Source organism: Sus scrofa, chromosome 1 (assembly GCF_054392235.1).
Source record: "Sus scrofa isolate SSC_HxYL_T2T_F1_AM1 chromosome 1, Sscrofa_HxYL_maternal_Yorkshire_Landrace_v2.0, whole genome shotgun sequence".
Lineage (NCBI taxonomy): Eukaryota > Metazoa > Chordata > Mammalia > Artiodactyla > Suidae > Sus > Sus scrofa.
In genome coordinates, this window is record NC_139383.1 from 240,116,916 (window position 1) to 240,130,462 (window position 13,547).

The 13,547-nt window shown below is 42.5% G+C and overlaps 1 protein-coding gene and 1 long non-coding RNA gene across 3 annotated transcripts in view; one reads left to right on the forward strand and one right to left on the reverse strand.

Annotated features, from left to right (window-relative positions):
- The window catches only part of PCSK5 (proprotein convertase subtilisin/kexin type 5), a 454,731-nt gene that overhangs the window by 414,758 nt on the left and 26,426 nt on the right, over positions 1-13,547 (forward strand). For both annotated transcript variants that reach the window (XM_021064998.2, XM_021065005.2), the window contains 5 exons: positions 484-567; positions 2,061-2,256; positions 6,868-7,085; positions 8,425-8,661; positions 12,428-12,658. In XM_021064998.2, the coding sequence (XP_020920657.2) occupies positions 484-567; positions 2,061-2,256; positions 6,868-7,085; positions 8,425-8,661; positions 12,428-12,658 (966 nt within the window). The remainder of the gene's footprint in view (positions 1-483; positions 568-2,060; positions 2,257-6,867; positions 7,086-8,424; positions 8,662-12,427; positions 12,659-13,547) is intronic.
- The window catches only part of LOC146407065 (uncharacterized), a 90,105-nt gene that overhangs the window by 47,259 nt on the left and 29,299 nt on the right, over positions 1-13,547 (reverse strand). The window lies entirely within an intron of this gene.

The window sequence follows — 13,547 nt, forward strand, 5'->3', positions numbered from 1 at the left end:
CTGGCTTGGGAACTTCCATATGTCCTGGGTGTGGCCGAAAAAGCAAAAAGCAAAAAGCAAAAACAAAAACAAAAACAAAAACAAACCCAAAAAACCAGAGATTACCTTTGACTCAAAAATTCTTGCATGCATGCACACAACCACATACTCCCTCGCTCTCACACATTTTTAAAATATGAAAGAAGTAACATTTGACAGTTCAAATATCCCCTTAGTATTTAAGGCTATCCTTAATATTTCACTGGAAGTTTGCAAAGAAAATCTTGATAATCAATTGTCAATGAAGGAATAAGAATAATAAAATAAAACAAATGAAGCCCACATGGTAGGTGATGGGTGGTGCCAACATTTAGCTAATGTCAAGTTGAAGGGTTCTATTTTGAGTGAAAAGGGAAATGAGTTTACCCATGAGACCTTTCCAAACATCATAGTGCTATGAGCCTGTTCAAAAGTGGTGGACTTCTTGCTTCTTTCCCTACACAGATCTTGTGAGAAGATACCAGCCTTGTCATTCTTCTTGTAGAACCTGCCATGGATCAGCAACCCAGTGTACTTCATGTCCAAAAGGTTAGCATGGTGTGTAGCAGGAGGAGGCAGTGGCCAGGCCAATTCACACACATTGACGTCTTTACGTAAGGGATTTGCAGGACTAGATCTAGCTCCATCACGTGTTTCTATCACAATTCTGGAGAAGCTCGGGGACCTGCACACTGACCTATAATAAAAATTGGCTTTCAAGAGACCAAAAGATAAAAGAAAATGTTTCCTATCCAAAGGGCACGATGAAATTATTGATTGATTTGGCCATGGAGTTTGTTAGGGTCTCTGGGTGCGTGACATTCCTAGAGATTACATTATTTTTTAAATTCACTAGTTGAAACAAGAGAACTTAGGTTGGAGTTCCCGTCGTGGCGCAGTGGTTAACGAATCCGACTAGGAACCATGAGGTTGCAGGTTCGATCCCTGCCCTTGCTCAGTGGGTTAACGATCCGGCATTGCCGTGAGCTGTGGTGTAGGTTGCAGACGTGGCTCGGATCCCGAGTTGCTGTGGCCCTGGCGTAGGCCAGCAGCTACAGCTCCAATTTGACCCCTAGCCTGGGAACCTCCATATGCCGTGGGAGTGGCCCTAGAAAAGGCAAAGATGAAAAAGAGAACTTAAGGTAGAGAATCTACCCGGCATTTTTCTTGATTTCTGGTACTGAATTTAGGAGAGGAAAAAAAAGAAAAAAACACAACAATGTATCAGCCCAACAAATTAATTTATTTATCATCTAGAAAAACACAACATCAGAAATAACTTCCCTAATTTAGGGGGACAGTTTATTAGCATGATACATTAAGAATTAAGAATGTTATACTCCCATTAAAGCGGTGATTATGTTGGGATGTGCAATGTTAATAGTGAGATGAGATGCAAAAACAACAAAACTTAGAATGATAGGTGTGCCGTGGTTCTGCTCCAACAATATATAAAAGTCTACACACAAAAATTGATGGAATTTTCTTGGATTTTGCACTTCAGGGTGAAGTTTACATTCTTTCTTTCAATAATGATGTTATCTGATTTTTTTGCCATTCAAAATAAATTGATGGACCATCCATTAAAGATGAAGTTGGGTGGAAGGGTTGCTACTATGTTAGGGTCCTAACGGGAAAGACTTTGTGCTGCAGAAGAACAGACTCCATCAAGCTGTGTGTGTGTGTGTGTGTGTGTGTGTGTGTGTGTGTGTGTGTGACAGCCTCACACCAGGACGACAGACAAATGTCTTAATAGACTGAGCACCTGGGCAAAGGGAAGCCCCGGGGTGACCTGTAGCAATTATCAGTAGGAAGGTCAAAGAAACAAGCCAAAAACCTCTTGGGTCCAGTTTTTCTAGTTTTAACTTATTTTGGAAGACTTTGCATCACTAATAGATATTTTGATAATCCTGAAATAATATACTTGGGTCTTTGGTGCAGTTAAAAAAGCTGTTGGGAGCATCTGTTCTCTGCGTGGACACGTATGCTATTAGATCAGACATGTGATAACGTCTGACCCGCCTTCCTCCCTGGGTTTCTAGGTGCATACCTGTTGGCTCAGACCTGCGTCTTGTCCTGTCCCCAGGGCACGTGGCCCTCAGCAAGGAGTGGCAGCTGCGAGAACTGTACAGAGGACTGTGCCTCCTGCTCTGACGCCAATCTTTGCAAAAAGTGCCGAACACAGCCGGACCACCCCCTCTTCCTCCACGAAGGCAGATGCTTCACCAAGTGCCCTGAGTAAGTTTTCCTTCCCTTTCACTTGCTGCTCATGTTCATCCTCCTGCAGTACGCTGGGACAATTCCTTTCCCTTCACCAAAGACCTCCTCTCTTCCTTGTTTCTTGCATCAGCTTTTCTTGCCTGACTGTCAGACATCCCTGTTGGCTATAGCAGCCAAAGAAAGCCTACATAAGGCAAGATGCATGCTTCTCCCTGGTGATCATGAGATGTACATAGTTTTACTTTATAAACATATGTTCTTTTTTTATCTTGTACTTGTGATCAAATCTTTGTCAGAGGCTTTTTTTCCAGTCACAAAAGTGAGGCTGTAATAGGCTGTGCATCAGGCAAACCTTTTCTACATGTTGAAAGTGAGGCATGGACCATAGCTAATCAAGAAAGAAGAACACCTGGTTATATATTGATTCCTCCTGGCTTCCTCAATCCCCTGGTTTACAATTCCTTTACTCTTCCTATCAATGGTCCTGCCTCCAGGGCTTATCTAAATGGGAAGTGGGAATAGCAAATGAAAAGGTTTCATCAGGAAACTTTCTGTTCAAGCAACAGAAATGTCAAAGAGCATGACCAAACATAGGGGGTTATTAATGCATAGAATAAAAAGTTTGGAAATCCAGTATTGGATATTTCCGTGGCCAGGGCTTCCTTAGAAACTCACAACCTTTCCATTTTGCTCTTGTTTCCTTCCTTGGTTTTCCTCTCCTGAGCCCACCTTGTCTGCCATCTCCAGCATCACCACCCCATGCTGCAACAGAGATAGAAAAGGGTGCCTTTCTCCTTGTTTATCTCTAAGAGAAGAGAAAACTTGCTCATACTTCCCTTCACATCACACCAGCCAGAATGTGTCACTTACACCTTCCTAAGCTGATCTCTAGCAAGGAGAATGGAAATGAAAGGATCCATGTAGGTGGAACAAGATTCACCCTCGAACACCCACAAAAATTGTAACACTGACAGCCAGGAAGATTGGAGAGGGGGGAGGCAAGAAATGGGTTTGGGAAAGCAGCCAACAACATCTAACTAGAAATCTCATTTGCCTGCTGATTATAATGGCTTCATGATAAAAACAACACCTATTTTCTAATGACCTATTTGTGACCATTATTGAGGTGGATCCAGTAGGGTAGAAACATCCATCATGGTACCGACCCTCAAGATGCATCCAATCTAGTTGAGGAGTCAAAGGTATCCATTTCAATTGTACAGATACATATTCAGCACCTATTGGATGTAAGAAGTGATATCAGAAGCTAAGATAAACTGAAAGAAGTCTGAGCTTGCAACAGCCTTACAGTTCAGTAGGGAAGGTGTACGTCCATCAACATCATACCTCTCAGGTCCTTAATACACAAAGGGCTAAGAGATTCCAAGGGGGAAAAAAAAAATTTAAAACCAACTAGTTATTGAGAGCTTGCAGTATCTAGGCACCCTCATTAAGGACTGCAAACGCACCATTCCCATTAATCTTCACAAGAATCTTCTTATTCAGGTACAGCTGGTGCTTAAACAACACACATTTGAACTGTTTAGCTCCACTTATACACAGATTTTTCTCAACAAATACAGTCCTACACAATCCGTGTTTGGTTAAATCCACAGATGCAGAACCATGGATACAGAAGACTGACCATGGGACTTGAGCATCTGTGGATTTTGGTATTCACATCAGATCCTGGAACCAATCTCCTGCAGATACCGAGGGACACTGTACTGTTATTTTCCCCCATTTTATGAACAAGGAAAGGCGTAGCAGGCCCTACAGCACACTGCTAATAAATGGTATGGTCAGGATTTCAACCTAAATATCTCTAGCACTGAAGTCCATGAGTTGAACCATTGCACAACGCCACCTTCTCATTCACCTGGGGTTTCTTTTTTCTTGTTTTATAAAAGCTTTACTAATATATAATTGACATACCACATCATTCATCCATATAAAGTGTACATCCAATGGTTTGTAGTATATCCAGAGAGTTGTGCAACCCTCACCATAACTGATTTTCAAATATGTCCATCACTTCTCCAAAGAAAACTCTTGACCCTTTTAGCAATCACTTCCCATTTCCTGCATTCCTAAGTAACCACTAATTTACTGTTTGTCTCTATAGAGACATTTCTTGAACATTTTATACAGATCGTACAAAACATGACTTTTGTGACTTTTCTTTTATTTGGCCTACTATTTTCAAAATTCCTCTCCCATTGGGCATTTGAGAAGAGGCTTAATAGTGAAAGGGTCAGGATTAGCGAACTCCTGGGGAGAAGGAAGGATAAGACAAGGGTGAGTCAGGGAATACCCAGCTCTCCTTCCCCAACCACCACAATCCAGCCTTAGCAAAGTTGGCAAGGATCTTTTACAACAAAGGTGAAGGTCAAAAAACTACTTACCAAAGTCTGTCATTGATTTCTTGTTAACTTTGTCATGGTGGAATTGGAATAGCTGTCATCACTATCACCTTACTTATTTGATCATTACCACTGCTTTCCTACCATCTCTTGGATTCTTTGAAAGTTCCAGGAATTGACAATGCATTGAAGTGAAGAAGAAAGAGATGCATTCTATCTTCATCCAATTCACTGACCACTCCACTCCATTTCTTTCCTCCAAAATCTGGATTGCGCCACTCTTAGGATCAGTGGGACACTATGCAGATAGGTGGCAGCCAAGACATTCCACATTTTTTGAGCAACAGGGAAGCTACTAACATGGTCTGAAAGTTCTGCAAACTATGGGATCACGAGTATGTGCACTCCTGTTTTGAGTAGGGTGGTCTTATCACTGTGTATTTGTGTAGAAAGAAAGAAAGAAAGAAAGAAAGAAAGAAAGAAAGAAAGAAAGAAAGAAAGAAAGAAAGAAAGAAAGAAAGAAAGAAAGGAAGAAAGGAAAAAAAAAAAGCAGGGGAGATAAAGTCTGAGGAACATGTAATACCTAGCTTGGTTTGGCAGCTTTGTTGCTTTCTGCAAAATTGGCTGTTAGGGTGTGATTCATCCTAAATCAACCATGAGATTCATAACAGGAACACACCCTACAATGAAATGGTATCCAGGTATTCAGAATTTTTTATAAATTGGCATTAGTGGCCACTGTTTTTTCAAGCATATGTTCAAGAAAGAAAAGAGTTTGAGTGGCGTATACATCATTATAGTGATTGTTTAAAAGGTAATGCAAAACTTAAAGTGTGCTTAAATTCACCAAATATGAACAGATTCGAAGCTCTGGTAGAAGGAAAAATGTTCTTCCTTTGAATGCTGGCTGTCAATGTCTTAGGTATAAAATATAGGTAAAACTCCAGAACCGAACAGCTTTGGCATTATATATATTTATCTGGATCAAAAGACTTCAACATAAAGTGCTTTGAATTTAACAATTTAATACATGTGGCCATTTCTTCTTAAAAAAATTTATCTTCTTAAATAAAAATAACAGTGAAGGAATTCCTGTCGTGGCTCAGTGGTTAATGAACTCGACTAGTATCCATGAGGATGCAGGTTTGATCCCTGGCCTTACTCAGTGGGTTAAAGATTTGGCATTGCTGTGAGCTGTGGTGTAGGTCACAGATGCAGCTTAGATCTGGCGTTGCTGTGGCTGTGGCTGTAGGCTGGCAGCTACAACTCCAATTCGACCCCTAGCTTGGGAACCCCTATATGCCATGGGTGTGGCCCTGAAAAGACAAAAGATAAAAAATAATAATAATAATAGGAGTTCCCGTCATGGCTCAGTGGTTAACGAATCCGACTAGGAATCATGAGGTTGTGGGTTCAATCCCTGGCCTTGCTCAGTGGGTTAAGGTTCCGGGGTTGCTGTGAGCTGTGGTGTAGGTCGCAGACGCGGCTTGGATCCTTCATTGCTGTGGCTGTGGTGTAGGCCAGCGGCTACAGCTCCAATTAGACCCCTAGCCTGGGAACCTCCATATGCCACGGGAGCGGCCCTAGAAAAGATCAAAAAAAAAAAAAAAAGTGATAATAATAGTGAAACAAAGCATTAACCAAAAAGTCTTGTAAATGCAGGGTAAAGACAAGAAGACATTATTAGCCAGATCTATGTGAAGAAGTTTGCTTTTAGCAAAGTGACTCTCTGAAAAACACCTTCTTATGTTGCCTTTTGATTGCCAGCCACCTGATAAGTTTCTGAGATTCTCATGTTTTTGAATTAGGAGTCATCTTCAATAGCTTTTTTCTTTTTTTTGCTTGAATCCATTTCTTTCATTTCAACCTCTGACTCCCTTATAAGAAGAATCAGGAAAAGACTTCTTCATGCTGCATCTATTCAAATTCTGTACTAGAATTGCTCATGTTCAGGGCCCAGAAATTATTCTGTAGAGGCTTTGACCATGCTTGGCACTGAAAATTCCCCAGAGGCCAGGTGATACCACATAGCCCAAAGCCCGCAACCACCAAACACAGGTTGGTCATTCCTGCATTGGCAAATCACCACCCAAAAACTACAGGATAACTGACCCCATACTGTGTCATCTCTCCAGGAAATCTGATGGATTCATTTGGGTTGACATTGGTCATGGTCCTTTCCTTTTCGGTCCTAATTCTTGGCTGCCAGGGGAGAATCACCTCCTTGTTGGAAAGCTTCTCCAGTGGCTCCCTCTCTCCCCCACAGGGGCTTCTATGTGGAAGATGGCACTTGTGAACGCTGCAGTTCTTCCTGCAGAACATGTGAAGGAAATGCTACCAACTGCCACTCGTGTGAAGGGGGCCTTGTCCTGGACCAGGGGATGTGTCGGAAAACCTGCCCAGAGAGACATGTGGCGGTGGAGGGGGTGTGCAAGCATTGCCCAGAGATGTGTCAGGATTGCATCCATGAGACAACATGTAAAGGTATCTGGGAACATGCAAGTGGTGGGGGGTGGGGGGTAGATCTGCAGAGCCTCCTCAGCTGGTGGCCACCTATCTGAGGGGGAGGTATAGAAGGAGAACTGGGGAACCAGTCTCTCTACCTCTACTGAGATTTCTCTCCATGATGTCATTGAGAAAACAAAGTGACATACAGCCTTTTCATGATGGATTCTGCAAATTAAGACAGACAAGAGCCTCTTTTTGCAGTATTTCTTCCAACAAATATACTGGGCCCTTATGGTATGCCAAACACTATACAAAATTCCTGCCTCTCTGAGCACAAAATCTCATAGGAAAGATTGATATTAATAGAACAGGAGTTCCCATTGTGGCTCAGTAGGTTAAAGACCTGACAGTCTCTGTAAGGATGCGACTTAGATCCCTGGCCTTGCTCAGTGGGTTAAGGATCCAGTATTGCAAGTTGAGGTGCAGGTCAAAGATGAGGCTCAGTTCCAGGATTGCTGTGGCTGTGGTGCAGGCTGGCAGCTGTAGCTCTGATTCAGCCCCTAGCCTGGGAACTTCCATATACTGCAGGTGTGGCCCTAAAAAAGAGAAAGCAAGAAAGAAGGAAGGAAGGAGGGAAGGAAGAAAGAAAGAACAAAACACAGAGATGGCTAGAGAATTACAGCTGTTGTGAAAACATGAAAGAAAAGTTCAGGTAACTATAAGATTCTGAGACTAGTACTGTGGCTAAGAATTTTTACTCTGAAATTATCTCTAAGAAAGGCTATGCAATTTTTTCTCCAGAATAAGACAGTCTCACTTAACCGACTCTGTCTTATCCAAAGGATTCCCTTGGTGTACTCTAAGGGTTTCTAGAATTCCTTCCAAAGTAAGATAATGGGCACAAATAAAATAAACCCACAATGCATTCTTCCTACTGATTAACCATGTATATTTCATTGGTCTACCCTATTAGTGAATGAAAAATCAACTAATCCACGAATTCCTAAACTGCTTTCTGTATTAAACAGAGCCTGAGGTGCTCTACACAGTTTTAAAAATCTGTTAATGCTTTCTGGGTTTTCAGAATGATACATTGAGCATCTCAGCCATGACTCATCGGCCATAGCACTTTCCAAGGGGCTTGATCATCTCAGGATGTCAACCCAGCAGCATCTAATTGGGCCACCATATGTGGTTTCTTATCCTAAGGCAGGGCTCGGGAAACATGGCGGACATGCCCAGGGCAGGTGCGGGTGGTGCAGATGTACAGTGGGGTCAAATGAGCCAAAGTGGGGGATGGGCTAGCCCACTGCAAAGGGAATATATTCTTTCTGCTCTTCCCTGGGGGTAACTTACTGCCTCCTCCTGTCCCCAGAGTGCATGCCTGAGTCCTTCCTCTACAACGATGCATGCCATCAGTCCTGCCCCAGCCACTTCTACGCAGATGCACGCCTCTGTGTCCCCTGCCATGAAGACTGTCTGGAGTGCAGTGGCCCCTCAGCAGATGACTGTGACCTCTGTGCTGAGGCATCTTTGATTCTCTACAATGGGCAGTGTTTGGAGGAATGTCCAGAAGGAACTTACTTTGAAAGAGCAACTAAGGTTTGCAAAGGTAAAGACTTCCAGGTACATGGCCGAACAACACATTCCAGGGAATATACTGGAATTACTGGTTTCTGCTGAGAGAAAGTAAGTTCTGGAATTTGCACAGTTCCAGCTCCAGAGCTGGGGTCTTTCCCTCTTCCTTAAAGAAGCATATTCTGAGTCTTCTCTAATTTATTATTTATTTTTTAAAATTTATTTGTTTATTTATTTTTGCTTTTTAGGACTGCACCTGTGGCATATGGAAGTTCTCAGGCTAGGGGTTGAATCAGAGCTGCAGTTGCTGGCCCACATCCCAGCCATAGCAACATGGAATCTGACCAGTGTCTGTGACCTACACTGTAGCTCATGGTAACACTGGATCCTTAACCCACTGAGTGAGGCCTAAGATAGAACCTGTATCCTCATGGATCCTAGTTGGGACTGTTAACCACTGAGCCATGAAGGGAATTCCCTATTATTTATTTATTTTTAAATGAACCATTCCTTAGCTTTGATGATGTAACTTTCATTAGCAATGAATTATGTTGATCCTCCTCATAACAGTGGCTGATCATAAAGGCTTCTTTTGTGAAGATTTGCAACAGAGATGATGAGCCTTCAAAAGTCACCCAAAATGGAAATTTTTTCTCAAAATTGCAAGTCATTATAGTTTTATAGAAGCATAAGGAAAGCTGTGCCATAGAGTGTTTTTCTGCTTGTATCTCGTCTCTCTAAAGCTCCCTTCCTCCTCGTCATCATCATCTTCAGCCTCTTCTGCCCAGGCTCCCCTAGTCCATCTCCCACTTAGCATTTCAATTCCTACATGTTCCAGAAAGTATCTTATTATTTATGCCTCCTTATACTTTAAATGGGCATGAATTCTCTGCTTCTTCTTAGTTGTCAGGGAACAGAAAAATGAAATAAATTGCCCATCACTAGAAGACTTCTCAAGCAAGTGAGAGGAGCATTCTGAGAGAGGGATTTTTTTTCTCCCAGTTTTATTGAGATGTAATTGGCACTTAACATTATATAAGTTTAAGGTTTACAATGTAATGATTTGATATATGTATATATTGTAAATGATGAGCACAGTAAGGTCAGTTGACACATTCATAGTTTTTTTTTTTTTTTTTTGGGAAGAACATTTAAGCCCTATTTCCTCAGCAACTTTATTTTTTTTAATTTTATTTTTTAGTTTTAATCTTTTTTATTAATTGTTATTTCCCCAATACATTTTTTTTTACTGTACAGCATGGTGACTCAGTTACACATACATGTATATATTCTTTTTTCTCATATTTTTTTTATCATGCTCCATCATAAGTGACTAGACATAGTTCCCAGTGCAACACAGCAGGATCTCATTGTTAATCCATTCCAAAAGCAATAGTCTGCATCTATTAACCCAAAGTTCCCAGTCCATCCCATTCCCTCCCCGTCCTCCTTGGTAACCACAAGTCTATTCTCCAAGTCCATGATTTTCTTTTCTGTGGAAAGGTTCACTTGTGTTGTGTATTAGATTCCAGAATATAAGTGATATCATATGATATTTGTGTTTCTCTTTCTGACTTACTTCACTCAGGATGAGAGTCTCTAGTTCCACCCATGTTGTCCTCAGCAAGTTTCAAGTTTCAATACAGTATTGTTAACTGTAAACACAAAATTCACTCCAACAAGCCAGCCAGTGGTAATTTAGTCCCTTCTGTTGCCACCAAGAAAACACAGGCGATATCCTTAGGCAGCGCACTAAACACAGTGAGAGCCTGAGGCACACCCACGCAGCAGGAGAAACCTTGCTCCACCCACATCCTGGAACTCAGAGAAATGCTTTTGGTAGGACAGGAGGATGTAGTTTGCTCCTGAAGGCTCTTTGCCCTAGCCTGATGATCTGGACATAACTTTCTGTGCATTTTATGTAAAGCACTCTTTAGTGTCAATGTCCCACCTGACTGTGTGTGAAAGAACATGGCATCTGTGCCTGTTTAGCATGTGGGGAGGCTGCAATTCTATGGGACAGTTTCCATGAGAAAGTAAGAGACTCAGCCCAAGGCCTTTAGTGCTATCTTGTCTGTTCAAGGGCAGAAAGTAAGGATCAACTTTTGTCCTTTCTCTGGTGTTCAGTAACCCAAGTAATCTGCCAGAGAGAGGACTTGAAAGTTCAGAGTAGGTTTACTTAATTTACCTGATTTAATTTTCTCTTGGAGAAAGGTCTCTGGTTCTCATTCCTAGTTGCCCATTGGAATCACCTGGGGATCTTTAAAAAAATACAGACGCCCGAGCTCAGACAAGCTCAGCTTTTGGGAACTAACATGAGGCCTCTCCCTGCTATGCTATTGCTTCTCCTATCTGTCCAAAGGGAGGCAGAGGGAAGCTGGCACTGGAAGAAGCAGGGCAACCACCTGACTTTCCAGAGAGACGAAACATAGGACCTGACCTAAAAAGGAAGATTTGGGTTGGCAGAGAGAAGCATCCAGAGCCAAGCAATCTCCAAGCAGAATATCTTTTGAGAAACACAAGGGATGGGATCCATTCTGATCAGGCTGCATAAGCCCCTATGAGATAGCACGGCCAACTCTAAGAAGCCCTCATCTTTCCTGAGGCACTAGCACAGAAATAGCATGAGCTCTTTTTAAAGCCCTGGGTCCACCTCCTTACCCTGCCATTTTCCAACCTAGTGACTTAGCACCTCCAGCCCCAAGATCCTGATATAGATAAAATGAGAAGATAACAATCATAATAAAACCATGCACTAATTGGAGCCCTATTATGTGCTCCATGTTCTTCCAGCCTGGGGAACAGCAGCAAACAATAAAGACAGGATCCCACCCCCATGGAACTGACATTCAATTGGGGAAGATGGACTTTAAAGAAGCCAAGTCAAAAGGGAAAATAAGACAGGAAAGGGGGAACAGGAAGTTGGGCAGGATGGAGTTGAAGTTAGAAGGCAGCCTGGAAGAGATCACTGAGAAAGGGAGGGACCAAACCATGCACATAGAAAATACCAGGCAGAGGCAATGGTAACTGCTAAACCCCTGAAGGGGGTAGTGAATTGTTCTGATTTTGTTGGTCTAGCAAATATTTACCGAGTTCCTACAACATGCCTGCCGCTCTCATAGGCACTATGCATTCATAAAAGACTACAAAGGAGGGTTTTTTTGTTTGTTTGTTTGTTTTTGTCTTTTTAGGGCTGTACCCTCGGCATATGGAAATTCCCAGGCGAGGGGTCGAATTGGAGCTACAGCTATCAGCCTCTGCCACAGCCACAGCAATGCAAGATCTGAGCTGCATCTGTGACATATACCGCAGCTCATGGCAACCCCAGATCCTTAACCCACTGAGCGAGCCCAGGGATCAAGCCTGCATCCTCATGGATGCTAGTCAGGCTCGTTACCACTGAGCAACAACGGGAAATTCCAAGGAGGTCTTTTTTATCAAGAGGTCTTTACAATATATCTTGACAATTGTTATGTTAGTGATAAACTCTACTTGCACTGGGAGGTCAGTGAAAGAGCCCAGAGCAGGAGTTATGGCAGTAGAAGCCCGCTAACTAGTTGTGACCACACTGCTGTAGGATAGCTTATTGTTATCTTGCTGTGGTTTGGTGGTGGTGGTGGTAGGTGGTGGTGGCTCTCTGGGAATGACAGAGAAAGTGAGCCAGCCTTTTTCGGCCCCACACCCTTGGCACAGAGCCCTAGAAATCTCTGAGAAAGGAATGTGAGCCTACTTGCCCACTATGGATTCCTAGCGGGGTGCCCAGCCCTCTCTCACTGTCTGTTGCCCTGCCCCGCCTGCAGACTGTCCCAAGTCCTGCCGGAGCTGCTCATCCTTGGGGATCTGCACAACATGTCGGGAAGGCCTGAGGGTGAACAACCACGGGGGCTGCGTGCCTCACACCGAATGTGCCACCGTTGAGTACTGGGATGAGGAGGCCCTGGCGTGCAAGGCCTGTCACGCCAAATGCTTCCGCTGCACCGGGCCTTCCGAGGACCAGTGTCTCACCTGCCTGCGGGATAGCCTTCTTCTCAGTGAGTTGCTTCTCCCCTGAGGATGGTTTTGTCTTTCCTTCCACCTACTACCTTACGTGTCACCTGGTACCCAGTAGGTCTTGGTGTCTTTCTTTTTCGTTTTTCACTTTGTATTTGGAAATTTTCAAACTTATTGAAAATACGCAAAAGGGAGAACAATACAAAGAGCCCTGCACACAGGTCCTTTACCCATCATTTACCACATTTGCCTTAAAGTGTGCTTGTTCTCACTCTCTCACTCCTGGTGTATATGCATACAAAATTCACTATATATGTATGTGTGTGTGTGTATATATATAATATATATACAGAATTCACTGTATATGTGTATGTGTGTGTATATATATACACACACACACAGAATTCACTATATATATATATATATATATATATGCAGTATTTACTATGTATGTATGGATATATGTGTGTGTGTGTATACATACACATCCTGCTTGAGGATATGGTACATACATCCTGGCCCCTTTCTCACAAATACTTTAATGGAGGCATACCTTGGAAATATTGTAGGTTTGGTTCCAGATCACTGTGATAAAGCAAATATAACATAAAGCAAGCCACACAGATTTTTTTGGTTGCTCAGTGCATATAAAAGTTATATTTACATTATACTGTAGCCTATTAAGTGTGCAATAGCATTGTGTGTAAAAAAAATCAATGTACATGCCTTAATTTAAAAAGGCTTTATTGCTAAAAAATGCTAACCATCATCTAACAATGAAGGTTACCACCGACCTTCACTTTGTAAAAAAAACCACAGTATCTGTGAAGCACAGTAAATCAAGATCTGCCCGGATGTATTTCCCGGGAATAGGGATGCTCTCTTACATAACCACAGTACAGCTGTAAAAGTCTAGTGAGTTTAACATCA